At 40.6% G+C, this 15702-nt stretch overlaps 1 protein-coding gene across 1 annotated transcript in view; it reads left to right on the top strand.

The window, feature by feature from the left end:
- The window catches only part of arid5b (AT-rich interaction domain 5B), a 62714-nt gene that overhangs the window by 943 nt on the left and 46069 nt on the right, over positions 1 to 15702 (top strand). The window contains exon 3 of the mRNA XM_023830896.2: positions 5613 to 5847. Coding sequence (XP_023686664.2) covers positions 5613 to 5847 — 235 coding nt within the window. The remainder of the gene's footprint in view (positions 1 to 5612; positions 5848 to 15702) is intronic.

Raw genomic sequence — 15702 nt, forward strand, 5'->3', positions numbered from 1 at the left:
CATTTCATGTTAATTACCTTAGTGGAACTGGACTATAAATCATCCCCGTGGTCTGTGTTAGTTTATTTAGTCAGATGGATTGCTGAAAATAACGCATTGGTTGTGTTTTTTTGACCCGCCTAGCTATATTATAAAGTTATTGTGTTTGTCGTCTTAATATTCCGTATCTCGGTTCTGTAAAATAGGGCGGAAATTACGAAATGGAGGTAAAGAGAGAGATCAAAAGACTCATGCTGGCAGCGCTGTATTGAACAAAGTGATAAATGACAGGTAGCGCAATGACGAATTTAAATGCTTGATTAGCGGCGTATTTCACTTAGACGTGTTCCGAGAATAAACACATTAACCAAGGAACGGAACGCTCCTAATCCACAGAATATCATCATGCCTTTTATATTAAAGCCGTGAATATTTCAGTGGGTATTCATAAAGACGGAAATTGGCTGGCTGCATAGCGCGAGACAATAAGTATTGTAAGCAGACATTTTCTCCATGCGTATTGAAATGCTTTCGGTTAGTAGCAATTGATTAATAACGGCGAGCTGAATAAGCAGGCAGATGCGATGCCTTAAAGGGGACGAGTGACATTTATGAAGGTTACGTCTCGCTGCTGCACTTTCATTTTTATTACTCATAAATGCGCGGGTAATTTGATCCAAAAAGAGCGAAAAAGTTTACTAGTCGTGAGGTTTATCTCGTGAACCGTGTGTCTTGGATGTTTTTTTTAACAGCTTAATTATTCTTACGATTGATTGTAGTATTGGATATGGAGATAGTCACGCAGCTGCCGGTTACATATGGGTAATGTAGTGAAGCGGTAAACCTGTTTTTTTCTTGTGCTTCTAGCACAACCACTAGCAGATCACAATATGAGAATCTAGTCTGCGCTGAACTTTTATTGTAGGCTACTTTCCCTCTGCCTTGCTGGGTATCAAATTTCCTTTTCATAATAAGCAACAGGTTTTATATGCAGCTTTTTTTGTTAAACGTCGAGTTTCCACCGCAAAATAAGTATGAATATCGAATTTGTATCATCTGTTGAATCGGCCTTGTACGCATCCGTATTTATACAGTGTAACGAGGTGGAAGTGAGGAACAACACTTGACTTAACCCCATATTTACCCAGTTCAACCTCTCTCTCTCTCTCTCTCTCTCTCTCTCTTTAAGTTGTCATCTGCTTCCCCTTTCCCGTCTCCGGCGAAATGGCAATGTGAATTACTGCCTACGTTTAGCCTGCATGATTTGTTGATCTTTAAACTGCAATACAGATATGATTATACTGTGTTCAAGGGCAGCGTATGTCTTCATATATCCGTAGTTAACATAATAGGGTATGAAATCTGATACAGTTTTTCTTCATCGTTTTACATGGTTACACTTAATGAAGATGTTTTCCGCCATTCGTTTTACGGATTACAGAGAAACCTATAAAAATTTAATGGCAGTACCCCTGCCACATATTCTAATTTAGTGTGCCTCTTGATAATATTGATATTGACCTAAAATGTGTGCAGTGTTCATTAGAACTTAAAACTGCTTTTGGAAAATTAGTGACATATGGGAAATCTAAATAACAATGAAACTGACTTTAAGGCTGTCACCAGTGGTAATCTAAAACCCTGTGTGATTGCTTCCCAATTGAACATGCACTCAGCAAACTGTACAATTAAATTACATTTGCATTTGTACTGAATAATCCAAATTATCAATACAGTAATCATCTGTTTTTTCGAAATACCTTGCAGTTTTTGAGATGCAGTCAGTACGGACTGCTTTTTTGTTTTTTGTTTTTCATTAATAACTTTATTTCGACCAAGCAGTGTCAGCTTCATTAGGTAATAAAACTTCTTTGACCAGTGTTTGAATTATTCTTTGTTCCATGTTAACGTTGGGTGTGTTTGCAATAAACAGCCATGATGACTGTGATAAATGTATACAGGTAGTAGGCTTTAATATCTTCTTTGTCTGTAAAGCCAGGTGATGTAATTTCCCCTCTGGCTTGAGGTAGTCATTCATTTGCAGAATAGTAGCAGTGTAGAAACAGCAGCCTACTTGCAGTGATCTTACTTTGGCAGACAGCCTGCAGAACACAAAACTGAGAGCTTGAACCTAGAGAGGTCAACATTACACTCCCGTTTATACATGTGCTTTTTTTGTTTCAATGTTGTCCTCATGGGTTCATGACTGCCAGAAAAATAATGTCAGACATTTATTTACTGACAGAGAAGGCAGAACACTTTTGGTTTTATATGTTTGTTTATATTAATGTAGGGCAACTTTTTTTGTTGTTGTTGCTGGTTACTCATTTCACAATAATAATTGCAGTTTTTTTTTTTGTCCAATGATGTAGTTAATTGGACAGGAGCCACCAAAAAAGTCCAAACCACACTGGAGTTCTATTTTTCTTTGAAATAGTAACTAGTTTACAAAGGTGATTTTGAGAAATGATGCATATGCGGTTAAATGGTAGTGACATGTTCCTCTAGTCACTTCATCTTTCTTTGTTATTGGCCCCATTGTCAAACACTGCAGCTCGTATGAATGTCAGAGATGGGGGCCTCAGTACAGCCCAGTAGGCATTGGTGGTGACTTTTTAGTAATGTGTTGAACTAAAACAGGTCAGAGTATTTAAAATAGATTCTGTATCGGATTCCATCAGCCATCTAGTCACTACGAATAACCTTGGTGTTACATATTAACAAATGCATTCAAGAAAGTGTGACTGTAGCTGCAGGTTTACAGCTGAATTTTCCAAATATTCCCAAAAGAGGATTGGTTAAAACAACAAGTGGGCTGTAATATCTATCCTTTTTTTTTTCTGGCTCTCTGCAATTGTTTGGAATTACAAAGCAGTATGGCTTTAGACTTGTGACTCTTGCAGAGGAAATGCATGGCATGAGTCCAGAGACATCTTAGTGCCTGGCAAAAGTCCATGTTGCTGTTTGAATGCCTGGGATATATTTATAGTTTAAATTGGATCATTTTTCCCCCATAAAGGTTACATTCGACAATGCAGTATTCCAGAAATCATGTTGAAACACAGACCTTCAGACGTGTTGTTATGGAAATTAGGATTCGGCTTGAAGTATATATCTTTGTGTTTTTCATAGGTGCTACATGACTCCAACTATTCAGGAATTGCTGGGGGAGGGGGGAGGGACGAGAAAATGTAACTGCTCCTCAAATAAACAAATGAGTGTAAAAATTACCCTAAGCAGCTGTTGGTATTGTTAGAATGAACACATTTCATACCTTTCTGTGCTTGCTAAATGCAATTAACTCCAGAATCTGTGATCAGTTCTGAAATATACACTGTTTCGCGTGTTTAAACTTGAGAACTGCATTTGCCTAGTCTTTAATGTAATGATAAATAATAAATGCTGCTGAATTAATCTGTTTAAAGGCTGTTTGTTTTCCCTGTTTAATCGAAACCCAGACACTCAGCATATTTGCATTTTCTGTTGTTTTTCTATTTTCTCTGTATCACGTAACTTATATCCAAGACATGTATACAAATTCAAAACGACAATGCAAATTTGTTTTAAATTTATAAGGGTAATTATTTTCTCCCACTCTCCCTCTATAGATTAATTTTCCTCTTGTTCGTTTTATGTGCTCAATATGGCTCAGTCATTAACTTGCTCTATGATGTAGTACTATTATTGGAAGGAAAATTACTTGTTCAACTTTAACTTTGGTAAAGGACTTCCTCTGGATCTGCTGGGGACATTTTTCATGTTGCTGGGTCAATAACTCAATAGGCATGGAAGCAGGTGTACAAATCTCCTGTGACCTAGGGAATTCTTGCCCTGACCCCCAGAATCAGTGGGGTGAAACATGCTCAGCGTGACTCTGTTTGGGTGATTTTTCGGCTCTACGCTGCCTCACAGCTTCTCCTCACTAATGCCTCAAATCCCACCAGTATGTAATAACAAGGGGCTGGTTGTTTCTTGCCACTTATAGAATGGAAAGTTTCCATGAATGGAATTTTTTTATTATAGATTTTTTCCAAAGGCACAGAGCTCAACACATAAGGGGACGACAACCTTGCACTTTTACTATTTCTCTAGCTGTCCATCTGAAATGAGTGTCACCAGAATTGCTTGCTCATTGGCTATGGAGGTGGTGAGGTTGGGGGGGGGGGGGGGTCAGGCGTTGCACATGACCTCTCCGTAAAGTTTGTCGCGTCGTCATTGGGATTAACATTTTTTGACCCACTTACTTTTACAGGAGCATAAAAACAAATGCTTCTGTGTACGCTGGCTATTACTTAGCATCCTAGGCTATGCAGTCGCTGCCTTGAAGTGGCAGCCTTATTTGGAAGTCAAGGAGGTACTGAGACCTTTTCTTATTGGCTGCTGGGGCACATTAGTCCTTAGCTAGTAGTGCAGTAACACACTTTCACTAATGGTGCACTGCCTGCATCAATAAGGCATAAATGTAGCAACCGCTGGCTAATGGTGAAACTGACAGATGATGACTTAAGTGATTTAAACTGTGGAGTTTAGTTGTCAGGGTATTTATGTATGTGCTTTATTTATGTTTGAGCAAAAACAATATACAGTATAAGAAACGTCTGATATAAATTAGGGGCTTTTCAGTATTTGAAGTTGAAAATGTATTCTTTTCTAATGGAAGAGCTGTTTCATATATAGTGACACTGCTTTAAGGTTTTGGTTCAAAATCAAATGGGCAATTTAATTACATTTGAAATGACCACAAGTCTGCTGTTGATTATTCCCAAACTGAAAGAATGCAGTACTCCAAAGTGGAAAAAGAAAACATTTTTAAATTTAGACAAGCAGGAATATCAATGTGTAGTCAACAACAATTACGTCAAATCCTTTCTGCTCTGGACGTTTTTTTCGACAGGAGACGCGGTATTAAAGTAACAGAAGTGGCTTAAGTTTCCGTCTGCCGTACACAGCACTGTATCTCCGAAAAATTTCAAATGAAGACTTTAAGCCCCCTGCAACCATTAATGTTTGCTTTTTATTATGTTATGCTGGGATATTGTGACCAAAGATGGACAGGAGGCAATGATAACATCCATTAAGATGTAGAATTGCTAAACCAGCGGTATTGGTAGTATAGAAAGGCAGCGGTGAAGATTTCTCTCAAATGCTAACACATGTGCTTTCCAGATTTCCACACTAACCCAACAGAATCATTTATTTATTTTTTTTAAGCCTTCTGACGCCAAATAGCAAGCGGATCAGTCTAGAAAATGGATTTCATTTGGAAATTCATTTTTATATCCTTCGCTAGCCGTTGAATGGGACCGGAGTGCTGTAGTAAAACGAAAGGCAATTTTTATTTATTCATTTGTTTGTTTATCTACGCGTTAGCCTTGGATAGCGACACTGAAATCTGACCTATATAATGGGGGTATATAGAACGGTATGGTCCGCTCATCTGGCACCATGATCATTATTTACCATCAACCATGACAGTAAGGCCATAGCTTTCCCTTGGATGTAGATTAGCATGGCGTCTGCAACAATGTTTAAAGTCACATCCATGCCCCCGCCCCCCCCCCACCTCCCCTCACCACAGCCTAACATGCAAACCCATCACTGCTCTACTGACATGACGGTGTACTGCCACACAGGATGAGGTCATAGCCGTCTCTGAGAAGGTCATTGTGAAGCTGGAGGACCTTGTGAAATGGACAATCGCAGACGTCTCCACGTGGACGTGCGGCCTAAGGGCGGCGCCCCTCAAGCCCACCGTGCTGAGGGAGCTGAGGAAGAATGAACAGGGGGACGCCCTGCACAGGTACCGGGAATCGACGCTCAACAGCGGCCTCAACTTCAAGGACATCTTTAAGGAGAAGGCGGAACTAGGTAACCAACTCTTTCATTCCTGTCATTGAGATCCTTCAGTTATGTTTGTGCACTACATAGCATCATGGACGTAGGGACCCGGGGGCTGGGGGTGGGGGGTTCATTCATCACTCCCAATAACTAGACTTTTGTATTTAAGTTATTGAATTCTCCCCCCCCCCCCCCAGTGTCAAACCCCTCCAATGCCATCGTTTAGCATGACCAATAGTTGACTACATCAACATTTAACTTGGTCACAGCTTATTATCTGTCCCATAAGCAAAAATATGTTACCCATGTCATGCATGTTTATGGCAAATATCTGTAGAATGTCATGCAACAGACATATCTGAAGACAAGCATGACTAAGCATTCAGTGTGCAGGGCTCTTATTATCTCTACCTTTGTCGTTGCCTCCAAATATTTCATAAAAATTGTATGCAGAATTATAGGTGGGGGAAAACCGTTGTTTGACTTCTCATTGTTTATGTGGAAAGGGGAAAATAAATGTCAAATGTGCAGTTTGGAACAGAATAACGTGCATTTATACGTTGCTAACTGGCTGTAGTTCTCGCAGAGAACTTTCACAGTTCAGTTTAAAAGCTCCAGTGTCAGATTTATGAGGTCTTAAAAATGTCATGTATGACTTGCAATTCTGTAAAGCAGTTACAGAAACCCAGAAAAATGAAAATTACTCCCCATATATTGAGAATTTGCATGATAAACTGTTTTTTGATTATATACAAAATATAATTGTTACTTATTTCCGATTTCTACTTTGGGTGTTAAAAATGTTGGTTTTTACGGTTGGTATAAGATCCAGTTACTGTCACACTAGCTATACTGTTCACAGAATGATACAATGTTTTTATTCTATGGTTATTTTTGGATCTTATAGTTTACTCATCCATTTACCAGACTGTGTGTACAGCTCTCCTTTAGACGGCGAAACCAAATGTTAAATTGCCCTTGAATCGGCCGTTGTATTAGATTCTTATGCAGAGATTAGATGGGAGAATCAATAATGGACTCTTTGTCACTTAAGCTTACAGCTGCATATGCGAATCAATAGCGAGCAGAAAAGTGTGTTAATGAATTTATTTACTGTCAGAGTTGTACCTTATTATTTGTGTCCATTGTGTATAGGTTTTGTAATGTTAATAAGTTGCTCCTTAATGACTATATATTAGCCTGTTTGTGTTGTCAGGATTCTAAATGCAGTTACTCAAAACGACTCTGAATTCGCTGTGTAAGCTAAATATCCTGGCTGAATGCCAAAGGCCATCTCCAGCTTAAATTTACTCTTCTTTGTTGCCTAGAGAAAAGAAAAGGGCCATTCAAATGGACAACTAGCAGAAACCATACTTTGAAAATCAGCATCACTGCTAGTAATGAACCATTAATAAAAAAAAAAGCCTGATGAACTTTGTTCTGAAATTGACTTGTTGGTATTTCGACAAAACTTTGTATGTCAGTAAGGAATTTATTAAAACGGTAAGATGTTCTAGGGAAGCTGACAAAACCGTTTTTTGCCATACAATTCAAGACATTTCTTATTGCAGAAAATGCATTATGGAATTATAATAACAACAGTTTCCCCCAACATGGCTTGACAAACAACTTCTTTTGATTTTTATTTCGTCTGATGCTGATGATGATGGTTATTATTATTATTCTTTGAAAGACCAGCCTTCCAGAGTTGATGGGCAAATTGGTTTCCTCCAAAGGAAATGTGAGTCCGGTCATGGCACCGCAAAACAAATTTACCGTAATTGAGGCAGTTAAAACGAAGAGCAACTGTTCACGGGAGAAAATGCAGGGTGTTTTAGTAATTAACAGGATGGCTGTTGGGGTTTCATCACGCACATGGACGACGGCCAACAAAAACCATGGATCTGGCAGCTTTGATGTACTTAATTACTTTTTCCCTGTCCTTGGTTGAAAATTTCAATGACCAAGGCATTGTATAGATTATAGATCAGACTGTAGTTTGCAAGTGATTATATGCCGTATTATGGACACAGTGTGACCTTCTTCTTAAAAAAGTAACTCACCTCAGGCTTCTTTTTTTACATTAAAAATGTTGGCAAGAGGTGCAAACCTCTTTTATGATCCATTCGATGATCCTTTTTTTTCCCCTCCCGAAATCCAAACGCTGTTCTTGGGCTTCTCTTATTCCAACATCGGGCCTCTGTACAATAATTAGTTTAAGGATGACCTACCTAGCCCTATACCACAGCGAGTTTTGCAGAGAAGCAATGAAATTGTGTTATAATTTAAGCCTTTTCTCCGGGGAGCCAGCATGGCTATAAAGATTCTGTCACAGAAGACTCGGGTCGCCATGGGGAGGGAGACTGGATAGTAATATTGTGCTTATTTTGGGCTATAATTTTGGACATATGCCAATTCAGCGAGTGTTATAGGAGGGCGTGCTGTCAGCTTCAAATTACTGAATGTCTCTAATGGCTGCATTCGTAACGTTTTATCAGTGTGTAAATCAACCTATTAAAGTGTTTATATTAACTAAACTCTGCTGTCGTCTCTAGCCATTTAAGTGGCAGGTACAGTTTTGGTCTCCTTGACAACAGAATTCAGATTTGAGCATTCTACACCATTGTTTACAGTTAATGAGTATCACCAGGTCGCGAGAAGGATTCTAGTGCTCCTTTGAAGATGTGAAGTACGGCATGCTGTATTCATAAAATTCAGGATCACTTGCTCTGATTCACGGTGTGAAGAATGCCCACAATGTGCTATTCAGCAGTGTAGGCATGACTTCCATTCATACTTTTCTTTGGCACCTTATGACTTTGAGGCATGTGTCCCATGATGAGTTATTCATGCGATCGAGGTTAGAGTATCTGTGCCTCTTCCCGTCTGAATTCCAATAATAACGTCAGTCATCGTATCGCACCGTTAAATTCCGAGTGGAGACCTATGTCCAAAATGACTGTGGGCTCACAATAACAAATGCATTCATTCATGACGTATTAATGCTAACATGTTGCATTCTCAGCGATGCAAGAGTAGGATCCCTTCTGGTCACAACTTCAGTTAAGTAAGAATTTTACTACCTGCTGCTACTGAGGGAAGAGCCTTAGGCTTAACAGTTACAGACCAAATTATGCTCAGGCCTTGAAGACCTTGCTGCACATTCAGAGAACCGTGGCTTCTGTTGGGTTCTTCATTAGTACGACACTCATGCATTAGTCATATCTGGAGCGAAAAGGCCTGACTCACAAGTTTACACTGGATCACAGAGATTTTTTGGTCTAGTGGATCTTACTATCAGGACCTACATTCTTTTATATGTACAGTTTTTCTAACTACTTACTGTCAAAAGTAGTACGACAGTTTGGTTTTGAGCTGTATGGTTTCACCCTTCAAGTCTGCATTTCCTCTCTTATCTGGTATATATTTCGACTACCAATGACTCAAAAAATGTCACTGAAGCATTCATTAGCGCGCCTGTGCAGCATTGCTCAATGGGAGAGAATTCAGCATCTGATATTTAGGTTTTAAAAGAGAAACTGCCGCCAAATAACGTGGGCTTGATCAAAGTAAACAGGCAGGATGTTGATGTGTTTCATTTCAGGTGCCAGAGATAAGTAGCTATTACTGAGCAAAGCTCAGTTTGGATTATAATGCAAGCCATCGTTTAAACAAATAGCTATATACAAATAGTTTGCTTTCTTTGAATCGGGAAGAGCCATGGCTGCAGAATAGAATATCCTCCTTGCTTTTGTGTTATGACAGGGCTAATGTTGTTGATGTGTTCTTTTTGCCAAATTTTATAAACCACAAAATGCAATTAAATGCTAAAGCCGTGATATGTTACAGCTCGTTCCAAGGGCGATTCTGATATCATGACTTGCTGTGGTCAGCTGACACTTCTGGCAATTATTTTCCTCCCAAAACTAGATCTCTCCAGCCATGCATTGTTGCTACCTGGTAGGCTAGCTGGGGAGAGCTCTGTCAGTGCTGGGGAAGCTCATTTATAAAAATGCTGGACTTTCTCAAATAGCGGCAGCGGTTGAAAATCAGCCTTAGCCGCAAGAGAAGCTTCCCGCGCTGGTTAGAATACTACAACTTCAACCAGCAATTTATCCTACACAGACTGAACTGTGACCTCCTTCCGAACGCGATCAGATCAGACATCGATGGCGAAGAGCTGAGGTCTCCCCTAAGTTATCAGAAAGAAAATTGCAGTGTGACTGGACTGGTTGGTTGCAGTGTACAGTGTGTGTGCACAATTACAAAGGCATAATATGCATGTAAAAGACTCATGGTCAACGTGACTAACGGAGTTCAGGCTCTGCTGATTTTTCCAAATCTTCTGAACGCATATAAGAATCAGGGTGCCACCATTGCTCAATGTAGGCTTATTAGTTTACAGTAACACTCAATAACAAGGATACAAACAGTACAGTGTATTTTTGGTATACATTGCATGTGCATATATTGACGTAATTCGTATGTCAGCCGAAACCATCACGGTCAAGAAAAAGATCTCAGTTCTTTTTTTTGCGTATTTCTGGCATTTCTCTAGCTATTCCGAGAGTGATAGAAGACGTCAGATGTTGTCTTGATGAATCTGAAAAGGAATAAGTAAGTAAGTAGCTACAGGACAGTGGGAGTAATGGAGAACAGAGGGACAGCAGTAATTCCTATAAGGAGTGACCATGACTTACGACTTGGGGGCAGAGCTCCCGGTTGGGTGCCTGCATTCCAGGCTGCACCGAGCTCCCTGCTTTAGCGTGAAAAGAGGCTTTTTTGGGAGGGGGAGGGGGCTAAGTCATCACGTGGTACCCAGGTCCATGCATCACCCATGCTGCCAGGGCACGCGGGGACCAGTTTGATTTGCGACGGGTGTCCCGTTCGCTTGCAGCAAGTTTGTTGTCAAGCAGAATAGAACGAACAGTGACTTATCTGTTTGTGGCCGTTACTTGGCACGAGGCCCTTCTGGATTTCAGGGCTTTCTGGAGGAACTCCGGAGCCGCTCTCGTTCGCGCACGACGCCGTTCGCTGACCTTTCTGTACAAATGACATAATGGCAGAAAATGGCATCGATGTCGCCGATTTGGAAACAAAGAGCAGTGTGATTTCACTGGTGCGGTCGCTCTTTTCCTGTGGCCTGAATGTGGCTTTCACCAAATGTTTGTCCTGACACAGGCAAGTAAAGAAACAGGAAAGTTAGAACAGATGACATGTTAGCATTCATAGCCTGGGCCGTTTATTCTGCTCTGGGTACAAATGTTTCATGTTGCAGCATGATTGTGTTTAGAAAATCATGTCTCATAGTCGAGGCAGATCTGCCCAGGGATATTTACAGGCCTTGTGAACATATTTAATTTTACTGGCTTTAAATTTTAAACACCTATATTTATACATTGGGCTGTAGCTAAGGCACAAAGGGGAGGGCTGACTGCTCTACTTGTCATGGCTAACAGATAGCAGAAGTGACCTTCAGTAGGGAGATTACAACTGCAGCTAGTAGAGGATCTAAAGGGAAATGTGCATATCTATAAAGAATGCTCTCCTGTTTAAGTAACTCGGAAGTCTGAAATTGCCTTGAAATAATTAAACAAACCCATTCCACCACTGTCAGAGCAGCATAGCTCTGGGCATTTCTGAAACAGTCACAGACCGGCTTAATAAACACAAATATCACGTCTTGATTATTTGCAGACCTGTTGGAAATTTACATGGGTTCTTTGTCTGTCATAACTCAGTGATCTACTCATATCATCCGTTCCCTTATGACTGAATCTGGCCGGATGCCAGGAATTCTCAATCCTCCGACCAGGGTATTGTTAGGCAGAGTGGAAAAGTCACTTTTAAGCGTGAAGAATGCTTGCGTTTTCTAATGTGGGTGAAGCAGGAAGACGTGTGCTGTAATCACTTTCTGATTCCGCGCAGAGAAGCCTTTGCGCCGCTCTTGTTGTGTTCATTTCTGCCTTTTCCAATGGCTTGTGTTATTTTTCCATGGGCCGTGGGATAATAGCTACGCTGGTAGACAGTTAAACAATGTGAATGTCTCTAAGGGGTGACCTTTGAGGAAATGAAAAGTTTTATTGTCCCTCCATTACAGGGTCTGAAACAACAGAGGACTTATTAATGTGACTCTTGCTGTAGTATAAAAACACCCCATGGTAAAGAAAAAGGTCTCACAAGAGTTCCACTCAAATCTTTCCATTAATCTAGTTGCTTCATTAGATTTTCCGAGTTTTGAAAACAGGTCCCTTTTTAAAAAAAAGGGAAATTCAATTAAATGTTAATGCTGTGCTGTGTCCTTCATGAAAAGCCCCACCCACTTTTGGCAGCCATAGCAGCATTGTTAATTTTAACCTAAGGGCACTCAGTGTGTTTGCGAAAATACAATGTGGTCTTTTTATGTTCCTTTGTGCCAAGCCTTCTCTCTCCGGGATGACTAATCTGTTATCACTGCCAACCAATCGTTTCACATTGAGGTTGGGGTTGTTGCAAAACTCTAAAAACCTTCCTTAAACATTAAACATCTTGGTAGTACCTGCTCTAGCCTACATCTCTGAGACTAATTAATCCCTTATTTTGGCACCAGCTCTCTAATGACATTCTGCTTGCTAATCTATTTTATTTAGTCATAGGAAGCGGCACGCTGGTAGAATATCGTGTGCATGAGTATTTAATTATTCACTAATCAAATTCCTCTCAGTTGCAGCCTTATCGCAATATCCAAAAAAAAAAAAGGTGGCATTTCATTATTGAGCTGATTGCTTGTAAGATAGAGCACTGCATACACTGGATATTTCATTACCGTCTAAGCGGGCGTGGTATTCTATAAAATGGCCCTTGATAAATCTCGGTGCACATTGCAACACACAGGCAAGGGTGACAAAACCTTCTGCTTCACTGCTATGACGTCGGGCAGAGGGACGGAGAGGATGATTTGCGCGATTGACTGAAATCTTGGGAGTTTTACTTACTCCAAGGAAGTGGCAACAAACCTGCAATACCCCCCCCCCCCCCCCCCCCCCCCAAAAAAAATAAAAAAATCCATACCTGTGACAAGTGCTGTGGTGACCCCACTGTCCCACCCTCCCTGCCGAGTGTCAGTCCTCGGAGGGGCAGTCATAACTGATAGTGCCAGTTGGGTGCCCTGGAGGGTTTGGTTCATTACGGTGGTCATGTATCGTTTCGTTGCCATTGCCTCCACAAGCATATGTTAATCCAGTGGCCAACAGTTACCACAGCTCTCCCCATCCACCGCTGCCACTACATATCTCACAGGAAAATACTTCAGTATAGACACAGCCCCATTTGAGAATTAGTTTAAATGCACTTTGATCTGCTCCCAACTATATAAATTTAATGTGTTACTAGACAAGTGTTTTTCACGATATGCACGAAAGGAAGCCTGGTTTGCATTTTTTTTTTTAAATGATAAAATTGTGTGATATGCATTCATGTTCTGTGTGACAGGCCATAGAATTATGAATGATTTATTCTTTGGACAGTAATTGAAAAGGCCTGTCTAGAAGTGACTGCAAATAAAGAAATCGGCACAATAGTGCATTGATAATATACTATCTTGTTATCCTGGCCGTCATCTAATCCCTCCTTTGTGTCAGAGTCTAAATGCTCTTTAATTGGTTTCATTGAATAATGCCACTATTCTCTGCCACTCATCCTGTCCTCTGGAAATTCTAATCATTTCACCCACTCAGATGCTAAAGAAGGAGAGCAGCCATTGTTTAAAGTGCCTTGTTAGAATTTCATTTTCATTTCACGAACCGCGGCGCGGAGTTAATCGCCCCAAAACCAGCGTTTTGCTGGCCGCGTCAGAGCCGCTGCGTCTTAAAAACCTGGCTGGCGAAAAGTAAGGAAAAAAAATAAATATTCCGTTCACAGAATCTAATGAATGTGCATGATGGATAGACTCCTGGGCAGAGCGGTGTACTTTGCATTCAACTTCTGTTGTGCCTTTGGTTATTATCAGTACGCGGTCAGGGTTTTTTTGTGTGTGTCTGTAGTACATTAAATATGGAGAGCACAGGGCGAATCTTAAATAAACAAAATGCAGATTATAACGATGCATTGAAAAAAAACACTAGCGCAGAACTGTCATTCGCAGCACATTTACTTATTTTTTGGGGGGTGGATTATAATTTAGAGTATGATGCTGTGGATATATGTCGCCGTATCTTGCTAAGCGCGCGGCACATCGTGGGAGGGGAGCATTAGGACGCTGTTTATTTTAAGATTTCCTGCAGTTGTAACGATGGTGAAATAGTAGTGTAATGACACCCTCGGCTAGAGGAATCCATTGAACGATAACTCCTTATCACAGAACAAAGGGAAACGGATTTCTCTCAAATACCACCCCCCCCCCCCCTTTCTGTTTGTGAAGTGGTACGGCTGAACGGAGGGTGGGGGGTAGGGGTGGAGCGAGGGAATATTAAATTATGTATTGCGTTGTAATGCCCATAACAATGTATTCCTTTCTGCAGGGTTAAACGAAAATACATATAATCCGTCTGCCCCACGTTCACATCCTGCCGTAGTGCAGCGCTGCTTTTGTACCCAGCGCGAATGCTCAATTCCTGCATCTCATAACTGATGCATTTCCAGAAAACAAGCCATTCATCTCGCCCTTGTGCGCGGGGCTACATGCAGCCAGTTGTAGTAATTCACTTGAGCTCTAGTTGAATAAGGTTTTTGTGTGCGAGGTTTTGGTATAACAGGGGCAGCTTTAAAAAAAGGCAGATGGGGGCTTCTGATATTCGCAATTGTAAATACAGAGAAGTGTAGCTTCTGGGGTTTTAACATAAACCTGCGGGGGTGGGGGGGGGGGGGTTGAAGTATACTGGCGGTATACACTTCTGAGTACATGCTGTTACTGATTACTGGGCACTGTTTTGCTTTCCCGCTGTAATAGTCAAACAAGGTAATGGATTTCAGTTCAAAGGAATCCACAAAGGAATAGCATGGATCTCTATTCTGTGCAGATAACCCATTTCAGCTGTTCTGTGTCAACTCTTTATAAACTAATTTAGTTTCTAATTTTACCAACTACTCCATTAGTTTAAAACAATAATGGTTTTCTGTTACAGACATTTATTGGTTCATTTGGTGGAGGGGAGTGTGTATCAAGCGAAATATGCTTATACTAGCACTGGCTGATGTATCGCTCGTGTTTTAAACAGTAATCACTTTAGGCAAAGGAACAGTTTGGCATGACAAATTTTGTATAATTCTGTCATGTATTACAGAAGCTATTAAATGCAAACTTTGCAATCTCGCAATCAATAACGCCGACAGTTAAAACTGAAGCGGTGCCAGCAATATAAAATCTCCGCCGTGTCTGGTTGCTAGGGAGCCGATCTGAAAGCAAAAGAGCTTAGAAAAATGAAATAATGCCGGCTAATATAAATCATCAAAAAGGGCGTTTTAAAGTGACACCGGGGTGTATTTCGCAGAATGCCTTGTGATGCGTTTCGGTTACAAAGATGGCGCGAAAGAAACGGCTAAGTCGATGCCCCAAATGGAGTATGAAGAACTCCCTGTTCCGGTGTATTGCAAATCCTTTAATGTCGTTTATTCCTTGCCATCCAAAGAACAATCTTCAGAAATGTAACCAGGAGGCAATAAGTGGCACATTGGACTATTTTTGTAATTAAGTTCAGGAACATATTCGTGCAGTAGTGTTTTTTTTTCCAGGCGCATAGTTTGAATAGAAAGCTTCCTGTGGGTTTTGGTAACCTTTTTTGAAAATATGGTATGCTTTGAAGAGTTTTCAAACACGCTGTGAAAGAAAAGCTCTTCGGACTTCTAATGGCTCTTAATGAACAGATCTGAACTGAAGAGGAACTTTCTTGGACGAGATATAGGCAGCCC

This window comes from Paramormyrops kingsleyae, chromosome 20 (assembly GCF_048594095.1).
Source record: "Paramormyrops kingsleyae isolate MSU_618 chromosome 20, PKINGS_0.4, whole genome shotgun sequence".
NCBI lineage: Eukaryota > Metazoa > Chordata > Actinopteri > Osteoglossiformes > Mormyridae > Paramormyrops > Paramormyrops kingsleyae.